At 44.6% G+C, this 23,352-nt stretch overlaps 1 protein-coding gene across 1 annotated transcript in view; it reads right to left on the bottom strand.

Moving 5' to 3' along the window:
• Positions 1–23,352, bottom strand: part of LOC311100523 (unconventional myosin-Id-like) — a gene marked incomplete at both ends in the record, with an annotated part of 89,190 nt that overhangs the window by 31,807 nt on the left and 34,031 nt on the right. Inside the window, 4 exons of the mRNA XM_084141439.1 lie at positions 15,477–15,590; positions 16,017–16,121; positions 16,443–16,581; positions 16,959–17,182. Of these exons, the coding sequence (XP_083997565.1) occupies positions 15,477–15,590; positions 16,017–16,121; positions 16,443–16,581; positions 16,959–17,182 (582 nt within the window). The remainder of the gene's footprint in view (positions 1–15,476; positions 15,591–16,016; positions 16,122–16,442; positions 16,582–16,958; positions 17,183–23,352) is intronic.

Raw genomic sequence — 23,352 nt, 5'->3', positions numbered from 1 at the left:
GAAACAGCCAGGGGGGAGTCAGACACATTACCCCCTCAGCCCAGCCGAGCAGGGGCACCATACTGGGAGATAATAATCATTATCCCATCTCCATCAGATTAAGGAAATGTGACACCTCCACCACGGCGCCACGCATCGAGGGGTCAACAACAGCTAGCTGCTTTACCAATAGCTAAATAACAGAATGTGAAATGAGCCCCGTGGTTAGAAACGATTTCAACAGGTATACCCCGACACCACATGCTTGTGTTCATGAGAGCATTTTACGAGGAGCAGGTTACATTTACAGTATATGAATGGGTAAACTGATTGAAACAAGCCTTGTTTCTTTTTAATGAGTGTTCGAGTTGTCATAGCGATATGGATGGTACTGTAGCGAGTCTCCTATTCGGTACTCCTCTGGTCTATTCTTGAGGGAGACGAGTCTGTCGTTATGTAACACAGACAAATCCCAGTGTCTTCCATAAGCACATGGAGTAGCCAGCCAAATAGAAAAAGTAGCCAGGCATTTTTGCAGAACAAGCTCTATTTTGGTGGCCTCTGGTACATTCTAATGCTAGATTGTATTTTCAACCAGCAACTATCAGGAAATAACACTGATCACATTTTTCCACACTTTTACAGTGTTAGTTTCATCAGCTGTTGTAAAATATGATATACTGTAAAACACAGGAAAAACATTTCAGTGCACTTTTAAAGAATCCTGTATGCGTCTGCTGACTTCCACAGGCTTCCTTTTAAGAGGCATTTTCTCAGCTATCTGCAATACAGGTATGATTGAAGAATGAAGCAAGTGTTAAACATGGGCTTTGCTACACAGAAAACAGCAGATGACTACTCCATTGTCAACACTTTGATTAAACCAGTAGGTTTAATCAAAGTTGGTCCCCCCTTTGCTGCTATAACAGCCTCCACTCTTTTGGGAAGGCTTTCCACTAGACTAGCCTAGCCCGAACCATGAAAAACAGCCCCAGACCATTATTCCTCCTCCACCAAACTTTACAGTTGGCACTATGCATTGGGGCAGGTAGTGGCCAAACCCAAATTCATCCATCGGACTGCCAGATGGTGAAGCGTGATTCATCACACCAGAGAACATGTTTCCACTGCTCAAGAGTCCAATTGCAGCGAGAATTACACCACTCCAGCCAAAGCTTGGCATTGCGCATGGTGATCTTAGGCTTCGGTGCGGCTGCTCGGCCATGGAAATCCATTTCATGAAGCTCCCGATGAACAGTTCTTGTGCAGACGTTGCTTCCAGAGGCAGTTTGGAACTCGGTAGTGAATGTTGCAACCGAGGACATGTGATTTTTACGCGCTTCAGCACTTGACGGTCCCGTTCTGTGAGCTTGTGTGGCCTACCACTTCGCGGCTGAACCGTTGTTGCTCCTAGACATTTCCACGTCACAATAACTGCACTTACAGTTGACCGGGGCAGCTCTAGCAGGGCAGAAATTTGAAGAACTGACTTGTTGGAAAGGTGGCATCATATGGCGGTGCCACGTTGAAAGTCACTGAGCTCTTCAGTACGGGCCATTCTACTGACAATGTTTGTCTATGGAGATTGCATGGCTGTATGCTCGATTTTATACAACTGTCAGCAACGGGTGTGGCTGAAATAGCATACTTTTGGCCATGTAGTGTATATCAATATCTTTGAAAATACCATATAAGTATCATTAGCTTTTAAAACAATTCAATCTGTTTTCTTTTATCATATTTTGGACCAGAGTGAGGCGCTCTCCACTAGCCTAGCTATTGTTGTGAGGAGGATTTACCATCTTCATCAAATGTTTTCATAATTTATCTGCAGATAATCACCAAAAAGCCTACCAGTATGCAACAGGGGTTGGAACCGGTTCAGGGAACAGAACCAAAAACCGGAAACTAACAACAATTTTCAAGGAACAGAAACGGAACCGGGAACAAAAGTGATCCATACTGTTCCGGAACAGAACCATCATTTTATAAGCATGGGAACCGGTTAATAACGTTATTTTACATTCCAGGCATTTTTTTCTAGTCCCACAAAAAAATGCAACTAAGCGCCTATGCAAAGCCCTCACTCAGAAACGTATTCTGATGGACTTCATATCGAAAATACAAATGAGATCTTTAGTTTACTTGTCCCAACGCGATATCGTGGACATACAGTGCATTCGGAAAGTATTCAGACCCCTTGACTTTTTCCACATTTTGCTACGTTACAGCCTTACTCTAAAATGGATTAAATAAATAGAAATCCTCAACAATCTACACACAATACCCCATAATGACAAAGTGAAGTATATATAAATAAATAAAAACTTATTTACGTAAGTATTCAGACTCTTTGCTATGAGACTCAAAATTGAGCTCAGGTACATCCTGTTTCCATTGATCATCCTTGAGATGTTTCTACAACTTGATTGGAGTCGACCTGTGGTAAATTCAATTGATTGGACATGATTTGGAAAGGCACACACCTGTTTCTATAAGGTCCCACAGTTGACAGTGCATGACAGAGCAAAAACCAAGCCTGGAGGTCGAAGGAATTGTCCGTAGAGCTCCGAGACAGGATTGTGTCGAGGCACAGATCTGGGGAAGGGTACCAAAACATTTCTGCAGCATTGAAGGTCCCCAAGAACACAATGGCCTCCATCATTCATAAATGGAAGAAGTTTGGAACCACCAAGACTCTTCCTAGAGCTGGCCGCCTGGCCAAATTGAGCAATCGGGGGATAAGGGCCTTGGTCAGGGAGGTGACCAAAAACCGATGGTCACTCTGAAAGAGCTCCAGAGTTCCTCTGTGGAGATGAGAGAAACTTCCAGAAGGACAACCATCTCTGCAGCACTCCACCAATCAGGCCTTTATGGTAGAGTGGCTAGACAGAAGCCACTCCTCAGTAAAAGGCACGACAGCCCGCTTAGAGTTTGCTAAAATGCACCTAGTCTCTCAGACCATGAGAAACAAGATTCTCTGGTCTGATGAAACCAAGATTGAACTCTTTGGCCTGAATGCCAAGCGTCACATCTGGAGGAAACCTGGCACCATCCCTACGATGAAGCATGGTGGTGGCAGCATCATGCTGTGGGGATGTTTTTCCATCGGCAGGGACTGGGAAATTGGTCAGAATTGAAGGAATGATGGATGGCGCTAAATACAGGGAAATTCTTGAGGGAAACCTGTTTCAGTCTTCCAGAGATTTGAGATTGGGACAGAGGTTCACCTTCCAGCAGTACAATGACCCTAAGCATACTGCTAAAGCAACACTTGAGTGGGGAAACATTTAAATGTCTTGGAATGGCCTAGTCAAAGCCCAGACCTCAATCCAATTGAGAATCTGTGGTATGACTTAAAGATTGCTGTACACCAGCGGAATCCATCCAACTTGAAGGAGCTGGAGCAGTTTTGCCTTGAAGAATGGGCAAAAATCCCAGTGGCTAGATGTGCCAAGCTTATAGAGACATACCCCAAGAGACTTGCAGCTGTAATTGCTGCAAAAGGTGGCTCTAATAAGTATTGACTTTGGGGGGGGGGGGGGGTGAATAGTTATGCACGCTCAAGTTTTCTTTTTTTAAATCGTATTTCTTGAGTGTTACACAATAACAAATATTTTGCATCTTCAAAGTGGTAGGCATGTTGTGTAAATCAAATGATACAAACCCCCCCAAAATCCATTTTAATTCCAGGTTGTAAGGCAACAAAATAGGAAAAATGCCAAGGGGGGGTGAATACTTTCGCAAGCCTCTGTAATTGCATTGTATTAAATGCATTCAATGTTGCTTCTAGAGAATGTCATTTTGAGAAGATTTGAAAATAGACATTCCAAAATACATATCAACATGGTTACAGTAGGTTTGCCATGAATAAACTAGCTGTATTTTATAGCTTTCTTTTTGCAGACTATCAACAGTAGTCAGCATATTGCTAATATGTTAATTTTGTTAATCACTTTCCATAAAATAAATAAGCTCAGTAAGTAAATTAATGGGCACTTCTTTTTGCTCTGGACAGCTCGAGCTTGTGTGTGCTTTGTGAAGGCATCAACTCATGTACTGCTCAAGTGCTCGAGAAGTTGTGACTCGCCGGAGCGTGGTGTTGCTTGAATGAACGGCCAATCATATTGCTCAAATACAAATAGTTTGACATTTACCTGTGTTGTCTTCAATGGTTTTCAATGGTAGACTGTGACAGAGCAGGTCAATGTTGAACTGGAATGCAAAAATGCGCTGAAAAGTTACTGGCCCTTTCGGGCCAGACTGACTAGATTCACTGGCCTGACCGACACATGTTTTTACTGGCCCCGGGCCATTGTTAATGTTAGACCCTGCAAACGAAAGAAAGTAAATGAATGTGCCAGAAAACAATAGGCTAAGTGGATTTGGAGTCATCGTTACCACATTATATGGGATGTGCAAATTCACTCACATTATATGGGACGTGCAAATTCATGCTCTCTCCCTCTGTGTAAATAATTTTGACTGCAACCACAGTGCACACAACACACACCCAGGTACTGAGAGGCGGGAAAGAAAGCAGACGACTGTCAAACCAGTAGTGTTTCCCTGTCATCGCTCACTTTGTGACTGACAGGTGCCTGTCCTCCTATCAAAAGATGCATATCGTTCATTCTAGCGGGAGAGGGCTTGGCAGACTCTTTCTGACTAGCAAATTGAAAAGTAGCCTAGTTAATTTAAGTTGAAAAAGTAGCAGGCTGAAAATGAGTCTGTAATCGGCTGTATAGCAGGCAACCGGTGTTAGTGGAAAACACTGGAATCCCTCAGAGAGAGAGAGAGAGAGAGAGAGATGGAGAGGGATAGAGAGACAGAAAGAGAGAGATGGAGAGAGAAAGAGAGAAATAAATAGACTGCAAAACAAAGATAGAGGGAGAGGAAAGGGGGAGGAGGTGAAGGGTACATCCATGCGGTATGACTAAAGGGATTATAGTATAATGAGCCAAGCTATGACAACCTGCCTATAGTGGGGTCACCAGCCAGCCTGCAATTGACCTTTACTAACACATTACATTCCCATTTAGCACCTCAAAATTAAAGTATTCATATATTGCACTGCTTTACTGTACTCTATGACAAATAAACAATATTCTATCAAGGAGAGAAGGAGTCAAGGAGGGAAAGAATGCATGCTTGGAGAGATGGAGAAAGAGAGAAAGAAAGATTCAGGAATAGAAATAGTGAAATAGAGTGAGTGAGAGGAAAGACAAGCTTTATTGGAAAGTGGAGAGCACACATGTAGCAGCCAGGCGATTTGTGAACATGCCTGAACAATACCAGACATCAGCTGATCTGCCCTCCCGCAGTCGCCATGACAACTACGTCTCCTGCGAAGTTGGCATGACAAAGGCGGAGGTAGATAGCAACGGATGGTGAGGGAGGAAGGTGCCTGAGGAAGCGGAGGGAGTGTGTCCAAGGAAAAAGAGAGGGAGGTAGAGAGGGAGGTAGAGAGGGAGGTAGAGAGGGAAGGAGGGATGAATAACAGACATTATTTCAATTTTACAGCATTTCTGTTTTTACAAAGACACAACAGTGTGGTTAAGACATTACAGTTACGATCGCTCTATGCACTACAAGGCCTTGGTTAATTGACATATAAATCTGAGGTAGACAGGCTGTGACTACTCAGTAGTATGGATGTATAAGGAGCCATCCATCTCCCTAGCCTAGTGCTGCGTCCCAAATGGCATCCTATTCCCTACATAGTGCACTACTTTTGACCAGAGCCCTATGGACTATATAGGGAATAGGGTGTCATTTGGGACAGACCCAATGCCTTTGGTTCCAGCAGGGATAGTAAATAAACACAAGGGCAGCCAAGGTTTAGCAGTGCAGCAATGTAGCTGGCTCGCTAATCAACAGGCGCTAACTGCCTTTCCCCTCCATCCGACCTTCCAGTAATCGATGGCTCGTCGTCATGCCTCACCGGCTCCCCTAGCAACGATATGTCTCCATCGTCATCGACTCTCTCACCTTGACCAGTTCTCTCACCTCTATTGATGACATTTAGTATAATGGAGTATTTCATCATGCGTGTGTATGGGGGGATGCAGTTACAATATGATGTCATACATGCAATATGTTGTGTGTGGTGTGTGTGTTAGTTACAAAACATGATGTCATACATGTAACTACACACAATGTTCTATACTGTATGTATTGTGTGTTATGTCATTCTCTACCCCTTTGTGTACGTCTTGTTATACACTGAGTGTACAAAACATTAGGAACACCTTCTAAGCACCCCCCTTTGCCCTCAGAACAGCCTCAATTCATCGGGGCATGGACTCTACAAGGTGTCGAAAGCGTTCCAAAGGGATGCTGGCCCATGTTGACTCTAACACTTCCCACAGTTGTGTCAAGTTGGCTGGATGTCCTTTGGGTGGTGGACCATTCTTGACACACACGGGAAACCCAGCAATGTTGCAGTTCTTGACACACACAAACCGGTGTGCCTGGCACCTGCTACCATACCCTGTTCAAAGGCACTTAAATGTTTTGTCTTGCCCATTTACCCTCTGAATGGCACACATACACAATCCATGTCTCAATGCTTAAAAATCATTTTTTAACCTGTCTCCTCCCCTTCATCTACACTGATTGAAGTGGATTTAACAAGTGAGATCAATAAAGGATCATAGCTTTCACCTGGATTCACCTGATCAGTCCATGTCATGGAAAGAGTTCCTAATGTTTTGTACACTATATTTCCCAGTCTGTACCATTTAACAATACTGATGATTCTGTCTGGATTGAGTGTCCAACACACAGCCTTCCCTCTCTGGGCTCTCTTGTGTGTGTGTGTTTGTGTGCGTAAACAACAGCCGATAGCCCTTCAGCCAGCTCTATTCTCCTCCTAGCCCTGCTTTTCCATTTCAGATGCAACGATAAGACTGGGGTGTTCGTCCTATAATTCTTTCCTGACAGTTTCTCAGATTGAACACCATTGTTCCTTGTCACAAGAACAGGGAGAGAATATCTGGCCAAACATAATAATAATAATATAATATGCCATTTAGCAGACGCTTTTATCCAAAGCGACTTACAGTCATGCGTGCATACATTTTTGTGTATGGGTGGTCCCGGGGATCGAACCCACTACCTTGGCATTACAAGCGCCGTGCTCTACCAGTTGAGCTACAGAGGACCACCCATGAATGGTCTCTCTCTCTCTCTCTCTCTCTCTCTCTCTCTCTCTCTCTCTCTCTCTCTCTCTCTCTCTCTCTCTCTCTCTCTCTCTCTCTCTCTCTCTCTCTCTCTCTCTCTCTCTCTCTCTCTCTCTCTCTCTCTCTCTCTCTCTCTCTCTCTCTCTCTCTCTCTCTCTCTCTCTCTCTCTCTCTCTCTCTCTCTCTCTCTCTCTCTCTCTCTCTCTCTCTCTCTCTCTCTCTCTCTCTCTCTCTCTCTCTCTCTCTCTCTCTCTCTCTCTCTCTCTCTCTCTCTCTCTCTCTCTCTCTCTCTCTCTCTCTCACCCCCCTTCTCACTCGCTATTTATTTCTCCCTTTCTTTCCCCCTCTCTGCTCTTTATCCACAAGGTCAACTTTCAAGGTATAAGCCGCTGTAAGTATCTGCCTGTACTGTAATACTAGAGATTACACTTTGCTACGCACTTTGACTCTTCCTTGAACAGAGGTTCGGGTGTACTGTAGGTTACATAAACAGAGTTCTGATGAAAAGCCATGATGTTTTGGCCATGCTGTTAATCTAAAAACAACCCAGAGGACTTAACCATGGAAACAAGGCTCATAGGATCTGTGTGCCTTATCGTCCACTAATCGGTGAGAACGTTTTTTTAACATAACATTAATGCAGTGGATAAATGATGGGGAGAGATGTACATTTAAACACTGTTGCTTTACTGACAAATAACAGTCTCCATACATAGTATGATAAGATACTCTCTAAGACAAGAGTTACATTTCATCTTCTTTCAATCAGTCTACGGAGACATGGAAAGGGCATTATTCCATTATCTCTACATAGTGTTTAATTTCCTGTTCCATAAACCATGCTATTAATCAATTACAGTGGCTTGCAAAAGTATTTACCCCCCTTGGCATTTTTCCTATTTTGTTGCCTTACAACCTGGAATTAAAATAGATTTTTTGGGGATTTGTATTATTTGATTTACACAACATGCCTACCACTTTTGAAGATGCAAATGTATTTATTTATTGTGAAACAAACAAGAACTAAGACAAAAAAACAGAAAACCTGAGCGTGCATAACTATTCAACCCCCCCCCAAAAGTCAATACTTTGTAGAGCCACCTTTTGCAGCAATTACAGCTGCAAGTCTCTTAGGGTATGTCTCTATAAGCTTGGCACATCTAGCCACTGGGATTTTTGCCCATTCTTCAAGGCAAAACTGCTCCAGCTCCTTCAAGTTGGATGGGTTCCGCTGGTGTACAGCAATCTTTAAGTCATACCACAGATTCTCAATTGGATTGAGGTCTGGGCTTTGACTAGGCCATTCCAAGACATTTAAATGTTTCCCCTTAAACCACTCGAGTGTTACTTTAGCAGTATGCTTAGGGTCATTGTCCTGCTGGAAATTGAACCTCTGTCCCAGTCTTAAACTCTTTGGAAGACTGAAACAGGTTTCCCTCAAGAATTTCCCTGTATTTAGCGCCATCCATCATTCCTTCAATTCTGACCAGTTTCCTAGTCCCTGCCGATGAAAAACATCCCCACAGCCTGATGCTGCCACCACCATGCTTCACTGTGGGGATGGTGTTCTCGGGGTGATGAGAGGTGTTGGGTTTGCTCCAGACATAGCGTTTTCCTTGATGGCCAAAAAGCTCAATTTTAGTCTCAACTGACCAGAGTACCTTCTTCCATATGTTTGGGGAGTCTCCCACATGGCTTTTGGCGAACACCAAACGTGTTTGCTTACTTCTTTTCTTTAAGCAATGGCTTTTTTCTGGCCACTTCCATAAAGCCCAGCTCTGTGGAGTGTATGGCTTAAAGTGGTCCTATGGACAGATACTCCAATCTCCGCTGTGGAGCTTTGCAGCTCCTTCAGGGTTATCTTTGGTCTCTTTGTTGCCTCTCTGATTAATGCCCTCCTTGCCTGGTCTGTGAGTTTTGGTGGGCGGCCCGCTCTTGGCAGGTTTGTTGTGGTGCCATATTCTTTCGATTTTTTAATAATGGATTTGATGGTGCTCTGTGGGATGTTCAAAGTTTCTGATATTTTGTATAACCCAACCCTGATCTGTACTTCTCCACAACTTTGTCCCTGACCTGTTTGGAGAGCTCCTTGGTCTTCACGGTGCCGCTTGCTTGGTGTTGCCCCTTGCTTAGTGGTGTTGCAGACTCTGGGGCCTTTCAGAACAGGTGTATATATACTGAGATCATGTGACACTTAGATTGGACACAGATGGACTTTATTTAACTAATTATGTGACTTCTGAAGGTAATTGGTTGCACCAAATCTTATTTAGGGGCTTCATAACAAAGGGGGTGAATACATATGCACACACAACTTTTCAGTTATTTATTTTTTAGATTTATTTTTTAATTTCACTTCAACAATTTGGACTATTTTGTGTATGTGTCATTACATGAAATCCAAATAAAAAATCAATTTAAATTACAGGTTGTAATGCAACAAAATAGGAAAAACGCCAAGGGGGAGGAATACTTTTGCAAGGCACTGTATCAATTGAGAATGATTTTGACCCTTTAGACCAGGGGTGTCAAACGTCCGGCCCGGATCAGGCCCGCAAACGGGTTTAATCCGGCCCGCGAGATGATTTTGTAAAGTATAAAAATGAGCTGCAATTTTTCAATAAAATAAACTGCTGTTCCAATTGGCGCAATAGCAATTGTGTTAAGCAAGCAAACTGTTTATACCGGGGCAGAGCAAATAGGTCAAGCAAGTGCAGCCAGTCCGGATGAGCTACTTTGTTTTGCCCGTGATATTTATTACGGCTTCTACTTTTAACATTATGTGATTTGGCACCCTCATTGCCCCAATATGTCTCTGTCAAAAAAGAGAAAAGTGGACGCAGAGTGCAGAGTGTTCCAAGAAAAATTGTCATCCTTCTATTTATTCACGGAATTGAATGGGAAAGCTGTATGTTTGGTGTGTTCACAGCATGTTGCAGTGCTGAAAGAATATAACCTTCGTCGCCACTATGTGAGTCTTCATGCCGACAAATATGACAACTTTAAAGGACAGCGGAGAAGAGAGAAGGTGAATGAACTGTTGGTGGGTCTGAAGAAACAGCAGTCTGTGTTTACTCACAGCCGGTAGAGCACGGCGCTTGTAACGCCAAGGTAGTGGGTTCGATCCCCGGGACCACCCATTCACAAAAATGTATGCACGCATGACTGTAAGTCGCTTTGGATAAAAGCGTCTGCTAAATGGCATATTATATTATATTATTATATATTATATTATTATATTATTATATATATTATATATCAGTGACGCTGCAGTGAAAGCTAGCTACCTCATTGCTAATGAAATCGCAGTGGCTTCAAAACCATTTAGTGAGGGTGAATTTGTAAAAACATGCATGATGAAGGCAGCAGAGATTGTGTGCCCTGAAAAGCACCAGGCTTTTGCAAATATCAGCCTGACAAGAAACACAGTTGCAGACAGGATTTCCGATCTTTCAGTGGATTTGGACAGCCAGTTGAAGCAAAAAGTAAAGTCATTTATTGCGTTTTCGGTTGCAATTGATGAAAGCACGGACATTACAGATGTTACACAACTGGCCATTTTCATCCGCGGAGTTGATGACACATTGACCGTCACCGAGGAGTTCGTGGAGTTGGTGCCGATGACAGATACAACGACAGCATCTGATATTTTCACTGCACTTGTCGGCGCGCTGGACAGGGTCGGAGTGGACTGGTCCCGCGCTGTCAGCCTGGCTACAGATGGTGCGCCCTCAATGATCGGGAAAAAAGCAGGCGTTGTGACAAAGTTCAGAGAGAAAGTGCAATCTGCAAATGGAGGACGTGATTTTTGGACTTTTCACTGTATTTTGCACCAGGAGGCTTTGTGTTGCAAGTCATTAAAGATGGATAACGTCATGAAGGTGGTCATCCAAACTGTTAATTTTATCCGATCCAGAAGCCTGAATCACCGTCAGTTTGACAGCCTTCTCAGAGAGAAAGACCACATCTATGGCCTGCCATACCACACTGAGGTAAGATGGTTAAGCCGAGGTGCTGTGCTGAGGCGTTTCTTTGATTTACGAGAAGAAATTGAACAGTTCATGGAAGAAAAGGGCAAACCAGTGTTAGAATTTCATTCCGCAGAATGGATGCAGGACCTTGCATTTATGGTGGATGTTACAGAGCACCTGAATAACTTGAACAAACAGCTGCAAGGGCGCAACAAAGTTGCCACGCAGTATTATGACAGCATACGTTCTTTCAAGTTGAAGCTGTCATTGTGAGAGACGCAACTCGCCGGTGGTGATGCAGCTCACTTCCCCTGTCTGAAAAATGTGTGCGTGACCCAACATGTGGCAGACATGAAGCGGTTCAAAGATAAAATAACGGGACTGTTAAGGGAGTTTGAGCAACGCTTTCAGATTTTTGGTGAACTGGAGAAAGACTTCAACGTTTTTTTGTTCGCCATTCACCGTGAATCCCTTTGATCTGCCCGTCAGCATCCAACTTGAAATAATAGACTTGCAGTGTGACTCGGATTTGAAGGTCAAATTTGCTGCAGCTGGCTTGGACACATTTTATCAGAATCTCTTGCCAGGTTACCCCAACTTGACAGCCCTCGCTGCAAAACTGTTGTGCATGTTTGGAACCACATATCTTTGTGAGCAAGTTCTCTGTAATGAGCATAAATAAAACAAAGCTGCGCTCAAGGCTCACGCACAAGCACTTGAATCACATCCTGAAGTTGGCTGCCACTCAGGATGTGATGCCTGATATTGATGCGCTGGTGAAAGCTAAAAGATGCCAGGTATCAGGAGTCAAATAAACTATGCAACCCCACTTAAAGTGCTGCATGAGACACCCTGATATAGTTCTGTGATCTGTGATATACTTCTGTGAATCACTGAGGCATTGTGTGTTTGTGTGTTGTTTGTCCTCAGAATTTCAAATAACTTGAGGTGTTTTATGATTAATAGTGATGTTGTGCTTTTGGACACACTGTCCTCAGGCTCCAGCTTTATGTTTATATGTTTTTATGTTGATGTGCTATTGTTTTTAATTGATTTTATTTAATTTGTATATTTAACCAATTCTTGACTCTGTGGTTCTTGCACTTGTTTGGGGATGTAACACTCTGGCTCCACGGACCTTTATTCTTGAGCCAGGGTTGTTCATGTTCATTTGTTTTGGGTGTATTTCTATGTTGGGGTGTCTAGGTTGTGGTATTTCTATGTTGGGTGTTTGTATTCATTGACTCCCAATCGGAGGTAACGAGTGTCAGCTGTTCGGCTCGTTATCTCTGATTGGGAGCCATATTTAGGCTGTATGTTGTCCTGTGGGGTTTGTGGGTTTTTGTTTCCTTGTTGCTGTCGTTATCAGTAGTGGAACTTCACGTATCGTTCTTTGTTGTTTTCTCGTGTTGCACTTTAAGTAAATAAAGTCATCATGTTTCTCGGAACACGCGCTGCGCTTTGGTCTCATCATTCACACGATCGTGACAGAAAAACCCACCAAAAAAGGACCAAGCAGCGCGTCCAGGAGTTATGGACGCCTCCTAAAGATTTTTGGACATGGGAGGAGATCCGGGCTGGAAAGGGTCCTTGGGCACAACCGGAGGAGTATCACCGCCCTCGGGAAGAGCTGGAGGCAGCCAAAGCCGAGAGGAGGTGGTACGAGGAGGCAGCGCGAAGGCGAGGCTGGAAGCCCGTGGAAGAGAGGCAACCCCAAAAAGTTTTTGGGGGGGGGCACATGGCTTGGGTGGCTGGGCAGCAGGAAGCTGCCACAGGGAGTATAGGTGAGAGGGCTAACGGAGTACGGGAGCCATTGGCGAGAAGAGGCAGGGATGTGTGTGTGGCACGGCGTGAAGGACTGAGGTGTGTTGCCAGTCCGGTCCGGCCCGTTCCTGATCCTCGGTTGAGGCCAGTGGTGTGTGTTCCCGGTATGGACCGGCCTGTTCCTACTCCACGCACCAGGGATACGGTGCGCTTCGCCAGCTCGGCCCGGCCTGTTCCGGCCACTCGCACCAGGGATACGGTGTGCGTCGCCAGCTCAGCCCTGCCTGTTCCTACTCCACGCACCAGGGAGACGGTGCGCTTCGCCAGCCCAGCCCGGCCTGTTCCTACTCCACGCACCAGGGATACGGTGCGCTTCGCCAGCCCGGCCCGGCCTGTTCCGGCCACTCGCACCAGGGATACGGTGCGCGTCGCCAGCCCAGCCCGGCCTGTTCCTGCTCTCCGCACTAGGCGTGAGGTGAGTCCCCAGGGTCCAGCATGCCCTGTTCCGGCTCCCCGCACTAGGCGTTATGGGAGTCCCCAGGGTCCAGCATGCCCTGTTCCGACTCCCCGCACTAGCCCTGAGATGCGTGTCCTCAGCCCGGTACCTCCAGTTCCGGCACCACGCATCAGGCCTACGGTGCGTCCCCAGGGCCAAGCATGCCCTGTTGCTTCTCCCCGCACTAGCCCTGTGATGCGTGTCCTCAGCCCGGTACCTCCGGTTCCGGCACCACGCAACAGGCCTACGGTGCGCCTCAGAGGGCCTGAACTGTCCGTCTGCCCAACGGGGCCTGAACTGTCCGTCTGCCCAACGGGGCCTGAACTGCCCGTCTGCCCAACGCCGTCTGAACTGCCCGTCTGCCCAACGCCGTCTGAACTGCCCGTCTGCCCAACGGCGCCTGAACTGCCTGTCGGCCCAACGCCGTCTGAACTGTCCGTCTGCCCAACGCCGTCTGAACTACCCGTCTGTACAGAGCCTACAAAGCCGCCCGTCTGCCATGAGCCTTCAGCGCCGTCCGCCAGATCGGAGCCGCTAGAGCTCTCCGCCAGACAGGATCAGCCAGAGCCTTCCGCCAGACAGGATCAGCCAGAGCCTTCCGCCAGACAGGATCAGCCAGAGCCTTCCGCCAGACAGGATCAGCCAGAGCCTTCCGCCAGACAGGAGCAGCCAGAGCCTTCCGCCAGACCGGATCAGCCAGAGCCTTCCGCCAGACAGGATCAGCCAGAGCCTTCGGCCAGACAGGATCAGCCAGATCCGTCGGCCAGCCATGAGCAGCCAGATCCGTCGGCCAGCCATGAGCAGCCAGATCCTTCAGCCAGCCATGAGCCGTTCAGCCAGGATCCGCCTGAGCCAGCCAGCCAGGATCTGCCCCTCAGTCCGGTGCTGCCACTTAGTCAGGTACTGTTCCTTAGCCTGGTGCTGGTCCTTATCCCGGTGCTGGTCCTTAGCCCGGTGCTGCCCCTTAGCCCGGTGCTGCCCCTTAGCCCGGTGCTGCCCCTTATCCCGGTGCTGGTCCGTAGTCCGGTGTTGCCCCTTAGTCCGGTGCCGCCCCTTAACCCAGTGGGGTGTAGTGGGGGGGTGGTAATGTGTAGGAGGCTAAGTAAGTGGGTAATGACTATGGTGGGGTGGGGACCACGACCTGGGCCAGAGCCGCCACCTGGACAGACGCCCACCCAGACCCTCCCCTAGACTGTTTGCTGGTGCGCCCGGAGGTCGCACCTTTAGGGGGGGGTAATGTAACACTCTGGCTCCACGGACCTTTATTCTTGAGCCAGGGTTGTTCATGTTCATTTGTTTTGGGTGTATTTCTATGTTGGGGTGTCTAGGTTGTGGTATTTCTATGTTGGGTGTTTGTATTCATTGACTCCCAATCGGAGGTAACGAGTGTCAGCTGTTCGGCTCGTTATCTCTGATTGGGAGCCATATTTAGGCTGTATGTTGTCCTGTGGGGTTTGTGGGTTTTTGTTTCCTTGTTGCTGTCGTTATCAGTAGTGGAACTTCACGTATCGTTCTTTGTTGTTTTCTCGTGTTGCACTTTAAGTAAATAAAGTCATCATGTTTCTCGGAACACGCGCTGCGCTTTGGTCTCATCATTCACACGATCGTGACAGGGGAACAGGATTTCATTATTTGTATCTACATTTCTGCCTGAGAAATGTAGATACAGAGACCCCCTGATATAGTTCTGTGATCTGTGAAACAGTTCTGTGAATCACTGAGGCATTGTGTGTTTGTGTTCTTTTTCTTTAGAATTTTCAAATAAACTTGAGGTGTTTTATGATTAATAGTGATGTTGTGCTTGTACTATTTTGGACACACTGTCCTCAGGCTCCAGCTTTATGTTTTATGTTGATAGTATTAAAACAAAGAAAAAAATCTGAAGTTGTTGTTTTTAAGTTATATATACCATGATTTTACCGGTCCGGCCCACTTGGGAATAGATTTTCCTCCATGTGGCCCCTGAGCTAAAATGAGTTTGACACCCCTGCTTTAGACGGTTTAGAGCCACAGCTAGTAAGATTTCCATGAATTTCAACTACACAATACACTATATCAACCACACAGGGGAGGTGCTCTTACATTGTAGAGGGGGATGCTCTTCATGGGCTTGTACTCCTTCAGGGGGTCCATCTTGTACAGGTGGCGGTCTGTGATGAGGATGGCCCGGTCCTCTGCCTTGTGGAAACGGTTGATCTGGGAAACACAAAGACCCTTATTAGTCACCCCACAGGAGACCCACACACAGCCAACACACACCACTGGGAGTTGGCTAAACTCAGGGACAGTTGGGTGAGAATGTGTGTGTGTGCAGGGGCAGACTGGCCATCTGGCATGTCGGGCAAATGCCAGATGGGCTGGTCCATTTTTAGCCCAGTGTGCCTCTCTAACTTGTGTGTTTTTTGTGCAAAATTATATTTATCTGGGGCCTCAAGGAAAAAATTGTCTGGTGTGTTATAAATGGGCCGATTTCTGGTCCCAGTCCGCCCCTGTGTGTGTAGGGTGAGTGTAATAGATGTGATCGTATTCTCTATTCTGTGTATGGTGTGTGTGTCTGCATGTGCATATATGTGTGTGTGGTATAGGGTTTGGGTTAGGTAATAGTCCCCAAACCTACTGTACCTTGCGCACGTTGCAGGAGAAGAGCACTCTCATGAACTTGTCCTTACGCTGCAACTCACTGGACACCAAGGTGAAGGAGGACGCTATGTCAGGACTGTCTCGCTTCTGAAAACACACACATAGACAAAGACTGTCATGACGATCAACTCCTCTACAAAGACAAACCTCTTTCCATTACATTTTAGTTCAACAACGCACACACACACACACACACACGTCACACACTTACGCCCCCACATCACCAAGGTCAGATACACGCTCACAGTCACCGGTAAACCACTGCACCGTCAACAAAAAACATACACACATTTACAACTACATTCAAATTAAAAACAACATCAGAAACACACACATCAACCGCTAACCTCTCCCTTTGAGGAGCTCAGAGCTAGTGTCAGAACCTCCCCTAGCCCCAATCCAACTCACCAGGTAGTTGCCCTCCCAGGTTCTTTGCAGCCCCAGGTCAGGTCTCTGGCCCTTGAGGGCCTCCAGGGTGGCAACCTTGGCCCTGATCTGCAGCTTCTCCTCTGGAGTCAGGTCTTTGATCAGAGTCCACGCCCACCACCTAGAGCAGCATGGAAACACCCACAGGAATAACAATGGAGCCAAGATATCGACTCTAACATGATTGGCTGTTTCTGACGTGATGATACTGTGAAACAGTGATTTTTGGGGGCTTTGAATGAGGCTTTGATGGGGAAAAAGTCTATGTCCACCACAGACCTGAGGCTGGAAGAAACACGGGTAAAAACCTTCAAAGGAAACCAGTTGGAGTAGAAAACAGTACCTACTCCACAAAATTCTTACTACACTGATGATACTGATGGAAGGGCTTACAGTGCATTGTGTTCAAGGGTTGATGTTTTATCCGAACAGAGGTAGGATTACTCATACTACAACCCCTTTGTGTGTGTGTGTGCGCGACACTTCCTGTTTGTTTACCTGTTGTAGATGCTCCGCAGCGCCTCTTCAAACTTCCGCAGGACTTTGGGCGGCGTGGGCCACTTGACGTGCTTGCCATGGTCCTTCATGGAGCGCACGTTCTTGAATTTGCGGTTGACGTCCTTGATGTAGGACTTGACCTTGTAGTGCTGGTAGGCCCGCAGGATGACGAGGGCGGCTCGCATGCGCCGGTAACGCATCCTGGCTATGGTACCGCGCCATACCTGGTGAATAGAACCGAAGAGAGAGAAGGGATAGGTTAATACAGTGGAAATGAATACACCTCTATTGATACTGTACTTCCCACCCAATAACAACTATTAGTTTAACAGGATTTATGACTAGAGTATGAAGCATACTGTCAATATAACAAATGTATAAATGAAGGCAGCCTATATTTGAGCAACATTTTCTCAGACACATTTAAAATGAGATACAGTACAGTTAGACGCATAAACTCAAGCAAGAAAGACAAAACAAAGATTCACATAATTCAATGTCTCATTCATGTTAGTACCTGTAAATCTGAAGAGCATGTATGTTGGAATCTTATTGAAAAGAATGCATAAAATAACTTGTATGTACGTTTTTATGATCTGAAGCAAGAAAGCCAAAACAAAAGATTCACATCATAAAATGTTACATTCATGTTAGTAGCTGTAAATGTGAACAGCATGTGTGTTGGACTCTTATTGAAAAGAATGCCCTGAGCCGGCGTAACCAAACTTCAGTTACACCCCCCCCTCCTATCAACCGCTCCGTAACACCCCCCATAAAACATGAATAATAAATGGTAGTGGAACCCCAGGGAGACATCTCTTCTGCTCCTTCCTCACTAAAACCACTGCCATATGCTCCCTTTTAGTTCATATTGATTCATAGACCCGTATCAGTCTATTTAACTTACTGTAAACAACAAACACAGACCATATATAGTGTTGACAGTCTCAATTGTGTTTTATGTTGACACGCAAGCGTAACTCAATAGTGTTCCAGTCATATAATTAATATACTGTATATCTCAATGGTAGCGCATCAGTCTTAGTCACACAGTGCAATCGTTCTAATATGCTATAATTCTGCAGATCATGAATATTTTATTCCTTAATGTGTGTATGTTTGGCGGTGGTTGATTTGAAAAATGTTCTCTGACATTAGCATATTCAATATGGGGGAGGTGTTTCACCTGGGGGGGTTGATTATGTGGTTATTAAATATAGCTAAGCAACACACAGCGTTGGATTAACATTGATTTCTGCCTGTTTGCTTTGGTTCATTTAACCTCCCTATATTTAATGCAACATTAATTGTCAAGTACAAATACACAGAATACAGTGCAAACAAGAGGTCCTAAGTATCCAAAATCGAACTGATCTAATCTACTTTAAGGCATCACCACAGCTACAGTAACACTACGATCCATTCAGAGGCCACCACTAGTCAAGTGGATCAATCACACAGAGATAAATGAAGGACAGTCAAGAGTGAACTGTCCCTCACTGATGACCTCAAACTCCCCTTGTCCCCCACTTCGCTGCCCTAGGTGGCTCATAGATAATGGAGGAGGGAAGAGAGAGACCAGAGTGATCCACATTCATCACTCCCACCAACCCCTGGGTTGTATTCATTAGGCACCAAATGAAGAAGAAATGACTGAAAACTGGGAGGGACTACCTGAACACGTCCAGTAAGAAACACTTGTTTTCCGTTACAATACATTTTGCTACAGTGTGCAGTAATGAATATAACCCTTATTCTACCCTCCCACGTGGCAGGGATTATGGTGAGTTGAATGAATGAATAAATGAATGAATGGAAAAATGTCCAACTCATAGACGGTCCCCGCTAGCTAACAGTGTTAGAAGACCCCATTCAAATTCAGATTTAATAAAACGTTTGAGGAAATTAAGTGTGTTTTAAGCAGGCGCATGAGATATTGTAGTATAATGTATTAAAATGGAGATGGAGTATTCAATATATTGCTTAAGGGACCTGAATATATTCTGGTGTTGGTTTGAGATTCACAAAATTTGCTTAAGTGATCGTGAGCAATATACTGTAGGGCTATTGGACTCTCAATGACCTTCTTTACTTTGATTTTAAACAAAGACTACGAGTGTAGAGGTGGTGGGATGGAGTTAACGACTCTCATTAATATAAGCTCACAACCTGATTTCATGCAGTACATCTCTTCCTAAACATTCCATATGGGCAGACATGAGAAACGTTACCTAAGAAACAAAATACTGTTGCCATATCTGATTAACCGTGGCAGTTTTGTCATAATATTGCCTGGCTCATACCCATAGATGGTAGCTACTTACAGTGCCTAGTGAAAGTCTACACATCCCTTTCACAATTGTCACATTTTGCTGCCTTAAAATTTAATCTAAAAAGGGATTAAATTAGATCTACACAACATTTTCTAAATTAATTAAAAAACAAAAAACAAAGATTGCTTGCGTATTTTTTCATTCACCAGAGTTAAGACTTAGTGGAAGCACCTTTGGCAGCCATTACAGCTGTGAATAATTTTGAATATGATTCTACCAACACTGCACAACTCTTAGGGCAACATACTGTATATCCATTGTTTTTGTCAAAATTGATCAAGCTCAGTAAATTTGGTTGGGGATCATTGATGGGCAGAAATATTCAAACCTTGTCTCTAGTACTTTACTTGATGTAGGAAGTGCAGGGTATGTCTTTTTCCAAGTCGGTCCATTAGACTATGTTCACCGAAATTCACACATGACATTATGCTATAGAGACCTCTGATTATTCACTGTTAACAGTTCATACACATTTTCCATGACTTCTCCATGACTTTGAACCAAATTTTCATGTCTATTATTCAGTGGTGTAAAGTACTTAAGTAAACATACTTTAAAGTACTACTTAAGTAGTTTTTGGGGGTATCTGTACATTACTTTATTATTTATATTTTTGACTACTTCTACTTCACTACATTCCTTAGGAAAACATTGTACTTTTTACTCCATACATTTTCCTTGACACCCAAAAGTAATCGTTACATTTGGAATGCTTAGCAGGACAGGAAAATGGTCCAATTCATGCACTTATCAACAGAACATCCCTGGTCATCCCTACTGCCTCTGATCTGGCGGACTCACTAAACACACATGCTTCATTTGTAAATTATGTCTGAATGTTGGTGTGCCCCCGGCTATCCGTAAATTTAAAAAAACAAGAAAATGGTGCCGTATGGTTTGTTTAATATAAGCAATCTTAAATGATATATACTTTTACTTTTGATACTTAAGTATATTTTAAACCAAATACTTTTAGACTTTTATTAAGGTATCTTTACTTTTACTCAAGTATGACAATTGGGTACTTTTTCCACCACTGCTATTATTATAGCCTACATGAAAAAGTAAGCATTATTGACACTGGAAAGCTGCTGTGTCTGATTGCATGTAGACCTACCACCTCCTGCCGTTGTGCCCTTGATCAAGGCACTTAGCCCCCACACAGAAATGCACTGTTAGTCACATGTTGTCATCCCTATCCCAGTCTGCTGTCCCCACATGCTTCAAGATGGCCACCATTTTTCCTGTACCCAAGAAAGCAAAGGTAACTGAACTAAACGACTATCGCCCCGTATCACTCACTTCTGTCATCATGAAGTACTTCGAGAGACTAGTCAAGGATCATATCACCTCTACCTTACCTGCCACCCTAGACCCAGTTCAATTTGCTTACCGCCCCAATAGATCCACAGACGATGCAATCGCCATCACTCTGCATACTGCCCTATCCCATTTGGACAAGAGTAATACCTATGTAAGAATGCTGTTCATTGACTATAGCTCAGCATTCAACACCATAGTACCCTCCAAGTTCATAATTAAGCTTGAGGCCCTGGGTCTGAACCCCGCCCTGTGCGACTGGGTCCTTGACTTCCTGACGGCCGCCCCCAGGTGGTGAAGGTAGGAAACAACACCTCCACTTCGCTGATCCTAAACACTGGGGCCTCACAAGGGTGCGTGCTCAGCCCACTCCTGTACTCCCTGTTCACCCATGACTGCGTAGCCAAGCACGCCTCCAACTCAATCATCAAGTTTGCAGACGACACAACAGTAGTAGGCTTGATTACCAACAATGACGAGACAGCCTACAGGGAGGACGAGAGGGCTCTGGGAGTGTGGTGCCAGGAAAATAACCTCTCACTCAACGTCAACAAAACAAAGGAGATGATCGTGGACTTCAGGAAACAGCAGAGGGTGCACCCCCCTATCCACATTGACGGGATCGCAGTGGAGAAGGTGGAAAGCTTCAAGTTCCTTGGTATACACATCACTGACAAACTGAAATGGACCACTCACACAGACAGTGTGGTGAAAAAGGCGCAACAGAGCCTCTTCACCACAGGAGGCTAAAGAATAACCCTCACAAACTTTTACAGATGCACAATTGAGAGCATCCTGTCGGCCTGTATCACCACCTGGTACGGCAACTGCACTGCTCGCAACCGCAAGGCTCTCCAGAGGGTGGTGCGGTCTGCCCAATGCATTACCGGGGGCAAACTACCCGCCCTCCAAAACACCTACAGCACCCGATGTCACAGGAAGGCCAAAAAGACCATCAAGGATATCAACCACCCGAGCCACTGCCTGTTCTCCATGCTATCATCCAGAAGGCGAGGTCAGTACAGGTGCATCAAAGCTGGGACAGAGAGACTGAAAAACAGCTTCTATCTCAAGGCCTTCAGACTGTTAAACAGCCATCACTAGCACATTAGAGGCTGCTGCCTATAGACATAGACTAGAAATCACTGGCCACTTTAAGAAATGGAACACTAGCCACTTTAATAATGTTTACATATCTTGCATTCCTCATCTCATATGTATACACTGTATTCTATACTATTCTACGGTATCTTAGTCACTTTAATAATGTTTACATATCTTGCATTACTCATCTCTTATGTATATACTGTATTCTATACTATTCTACTGTATCTTAGTCCATGTTCTGAGATCGCTCGTCCATATATGTATGTATTCTTAATTAATTATTTACTTAGATTTGTGTGTATATGTTTTGAAATTGTTAGATATTACTTGTTAGATATTACTGCACTTTTGGAGCTAGAAGCACAAGCATTTCGCTACACCCACAATAACATCTGCTAAACACGTGTATGTGACAAATAAAATGTGAATTGATTTGATCCTTCAATCTGGAGAGCTCCTGGGTGTGCAGGCTTTTTCAACATCCCAACCAAATACTTTTGTCTTTATAAAATGATTCCCTCATTCAATAAATCAGGGATCAAATGGATAAGGTAGGCTACTTCAAACCCGTGTAGCCCCGTGTAGCTCAGTTGGTAGAGCATGGCCCTTGCAATGCCAGGGTTGTGGGTTCGTTTCCCACGGGGGCCAGTATGAAAAAATTTATGCAAATGTAAGTCGCTCTGGATAAGAGTGTCTGTTAAATGACTAAAATGGAAATTATACAGTATATGGCTCAAATATTCATGTTTCGGGGGACATCTATGCACAGCAGGTTATTTGTCAATTAGGCTATTCTTAGAATATTTACATGGGTACTGTTTAATAGAGGAGAATCCCAGCTTTCCAACGGTGCAGATTTATTTAGGCTCTACAGTGCATGTGGAAAGGCAACAACAAAATGAATGCCTAGTTAGATACAGTGCCTTGCAAAAGTATTCATCCCCCTTGGCATTTTTCCTATTTTGTTGCATTACAACCTGTAATTGAAATGGATTTTTTTTTGTATTTCATGTAATGGACATACACAAAATAGTCCAAATTGTTGAAGTGAAATGAAAAAAATACCTTGTTTCAAAAGATTCTAAAAAAATAAATGACAGAAAAGTGGTGCGTGCATATGTATTCACCCCCTTCGCTATGAAGCCCCTAAATAAGATCTGGTGCAACCAATTACCTTCAGAAGTCACATAATTAGTTAAATAAAGTCCACCTGTGTGCAATCTAAGTGTCACATGATCTCAGTATATATACACACACCTGGTATTTTTTTCTGTGGTCCTCTGTAGCTCAATTGGTAGAGCATGGCGCTTGTAACGCCAGGGTAGTGGGTTCGATCCCCGGGACCACCCATACGTAAAAATGTATGCAAACATGACTGTAAGTCGCTTTGGATAAAAGCGTCTGCTAAATGGCAAATTATTATTATTATTCTGAATGGCCCCAGAGTCTGCAACACCACTAAGCAAGGGGCACCACCAAGCAAGCGGCACCATGAAGACCAAGGAGCTCTCCAAACAGGTCAGGGACAAAGTTGTGGAGATGTACAGATCAGGGTGGGGTTATAAAAAAATATCAGAAACTTTGAACATCCCACGGAGCACCATTAAATCCATTTTTTAAAAAATTTAAAGAAT

The sequence above is a fragment of the Coregonus lavaretus genome (genome assembly GCF_964263955.1).
Source record: "Coregonus lavaretus genome assembly, chromosome: 25".
NCBI classification, from domain to species: domain Eukaryota; kingdom Metazoa; phylum Chordata; class Actinopteri; order Salmoniformes; family Salmonidae; genus Coregonus; species Coregonus lavaretus.
The sequence above is the reverse complement of the archived record's forward strand: the minus strand, read 5'-3'. Positions and strand labels throughout refer to the sequence as shown.